This window comes from Egretta garzetta, unplaced genomic scaffold, assembly GCF_000687185.1.
Source record: "Egretta garzetta isolate BGI_Z169 unplaced genomic scaffold, ASM68718v1 scaffold329, whole genome shotgun sequence".
Lineage (NCBI taxonomy): Eukaryota > Metazoa > Chordata > Aves > Pelecaniformes > Ardeidae > Egretta > Egretta garzetta.
Genome location: NW_009269999.1, coordinates 5,224,846 through 5,227,165, shown reverse-complemented (window position 1 = coordinate 5,227,165; position 2,320 = coordinate 5,224,846). Strand labels below are relative to the sequence as shown.

The window sequence follows — 2,320 nt, the reverse complement described above, 5'->3', positions numbered from 1 at the left end:
AAGCTCTGAATCAGGTACCATTTGCTTTCATTTTCCCAGAGATTTTGCTAACAACAAATACCATCAAAGTTTGCTGCATACACTTCCTCAAAAGTATCAGGGGAAAAACCAAAACAAAACCAGAGACTCTTATACTGCCCAACTGCCCAAGAGAGAGACTACAAGCTTTTTTCAGAGTCCTAAAAATGACTGGGAAAGGAAATGAGAAATTAAAAGAATCTGATAATTAAACGCATTTCGCCACTATTCTTTCCTCATCCAAAGTCTCTTGAGAAAATTCTGTGGCTGAGGGTGGCCAGACTAGTTACTGATTTCTCTGCAAGATTACTCAACATCTCTTATATTTATAACTTCATAAAATACCGTCTCTTTTTCCTCTCTATTTTTTTTTCCACTGAGGCATCTCATTTCTCTAGTGTACAAAAGCTACTGACATTTTTCTCTGTCGAGCTGTTCTTAGGTTTTGTCTGTCAGTTATGATCCTTACCTGTTTTCTTTACAGGCTCTGGCATCTTCACTTTGTTTCTGATGAAGCTCCCAGTTGTATCTAGAAAGCAGGGTCTGAGCTAAACAGGAATGAAACTGCAGGGCTTCTGAGACCCTCTAAAGACACACTTGGTGGAAGCCCCCATCCTGCTCCTCCCACTTGATCCCCTACTGTTGTCAACTACGGCACCTTATCAACAGCAGGACACACTTGACAGGCTACATCAGCTGGGATAAATATAGCCAAGTTCCAGGAGCCAGAGAGCTCAAACCACCCAAGACTGGCTACCACTGATCTGTTGGTACAAACCAGAGTACAATCTGATGTTGCACATGCATACAGTACATTTTCCAGCTTCACATATGTATTGCATTAAGAATTCCTACACTGCCACATTCAGCAAACTTGATCTGATAGTTACATCTCCTGTATGCTGGTTCTGTACTTACTAAGTGTCTGCTTGCATTCTTGCTACCTATTTCAGTCTTTGTTATTGTTATAATTGAGTCAGAAATGAACAGCCCCTCAGAGCTTTTTTTCTTGTTTCTTGTTTTCTCTTTTACAGAAGAAGGTGTGTTTGTAGATCTAAATGTGAAACTTCAGAAAATAACTATTTTTCAGAGACATTTATACATTACTGACATTTTCAGTCACAACTAGAAAGCATGACACTACTTAAATAGTTTCAGTCCTCCCTCCCCATCCACCTACTTGATCCGCAGCATATATTTCTTGAAAACTAGTGAGTCTTTCTTTTCTTTTAAGTACTATTTAAGAATTGTTCCAAGATTCTATTAGATATCTGTAGAAATTTTATTTTTGTTTAATTATATAGAAAAGATCTGGGGGAAATCTCACTAGAAAATTATGTTGGTATTACCATTTCATGCTCCAGTCGTGACCTCTTATTTATTCATACATTTAGCATATGTCAGAATAGTAACTGTGGACAATCAATCATCCCTTAATTGACTTGGTGGTATATCATGCTGAGTTCTGAGCTTTATCAGAGAAACTCTCTAGGCCAAGCATTTAGCACATTTTAGCTACCTCTACTAGTGAAAAAAGAATTTTAAAAAAATGTGGTTTTCAGTATTTCCAGTTTTACTAGCCTGTAAAAACCTCAATATAAAGGATTTCTGCTTTTGGTAGAGAGCTCGGAATAGACAAGTGTGCACGCAGCCCATCAGTCACTCTACTTTGTGTCTGACTTTCACATCTGAGTCTCTGGGTTGGCTGATAGGACAAATGTGAACATGCAAGAATGACTGCTGCTACCTCTTCTGATTTTGGGCCAAATACTTCCTCCCCTTCCCCTGAAAGAATTTTTTACATATGAGTGAGGAAGATGGGCAGGATAGGACCTATGTACATTTTCTGTTGCCTCCGTTTCTAGTGGAGCACAAGTTAGCATGATACATTTTTGATCTACTATCCTGTGCCTGAAGTCAGGAAATCTCATCTATTTGTTTTGGCTTGAACTCTTTCAAAGGTCTTGGGTCCCACAGCGTGAAAAATCTCACTCAACTAGAGAAGATCATTATTCCTTTCTGAACTGTTTCTTCCTATTAGAGAGCTGCCATTAACTCCCTGTTCTCTCCAGAGCTGATCCCCAACACGCTGTTGGAACTGCATCCAGATCCCCTCTGGGAAGAGAGTTGTCTCCCTGCAATCTTTGACAATGGAGGCCATAGGAGGCAGAGCTACCGCTGACTGGTATGGAGTAAGAAATAAATCTATGCAGATTATCCAGAGGTGGACTGTGTTCAGAGCCACACTTCTTCTCAGATTAGTTGCCTCTCTAGTATATGCCCTTGAAATAACGTTTACAAA

General features: G+C 39.6%; 1 protein-coding gene across 1 annotated transcript in view; it reads right to left on the bottom strand.

Moving 5' to 3' along the window:
• Nucleotides 1–512, bottom strand: part of MYBPC3 (myosin binding protein C3) — a 62,481-nt gene extending 61,969 nt beyond the window's left edge. Inside the window, exon 1 of the mRNA XM_035902949.1 lies at nucleotides 488–512. Coding sequence (XP_035758842.1) covers nucleotides 488–512 — 25 coding nt within the window. The remainder of the gene's footprint in view (nucleotides 1–487) is intronic.
• Between the last annotated feature and the right edge of the window lie 1,808 nt (nucleotides 513–2,320).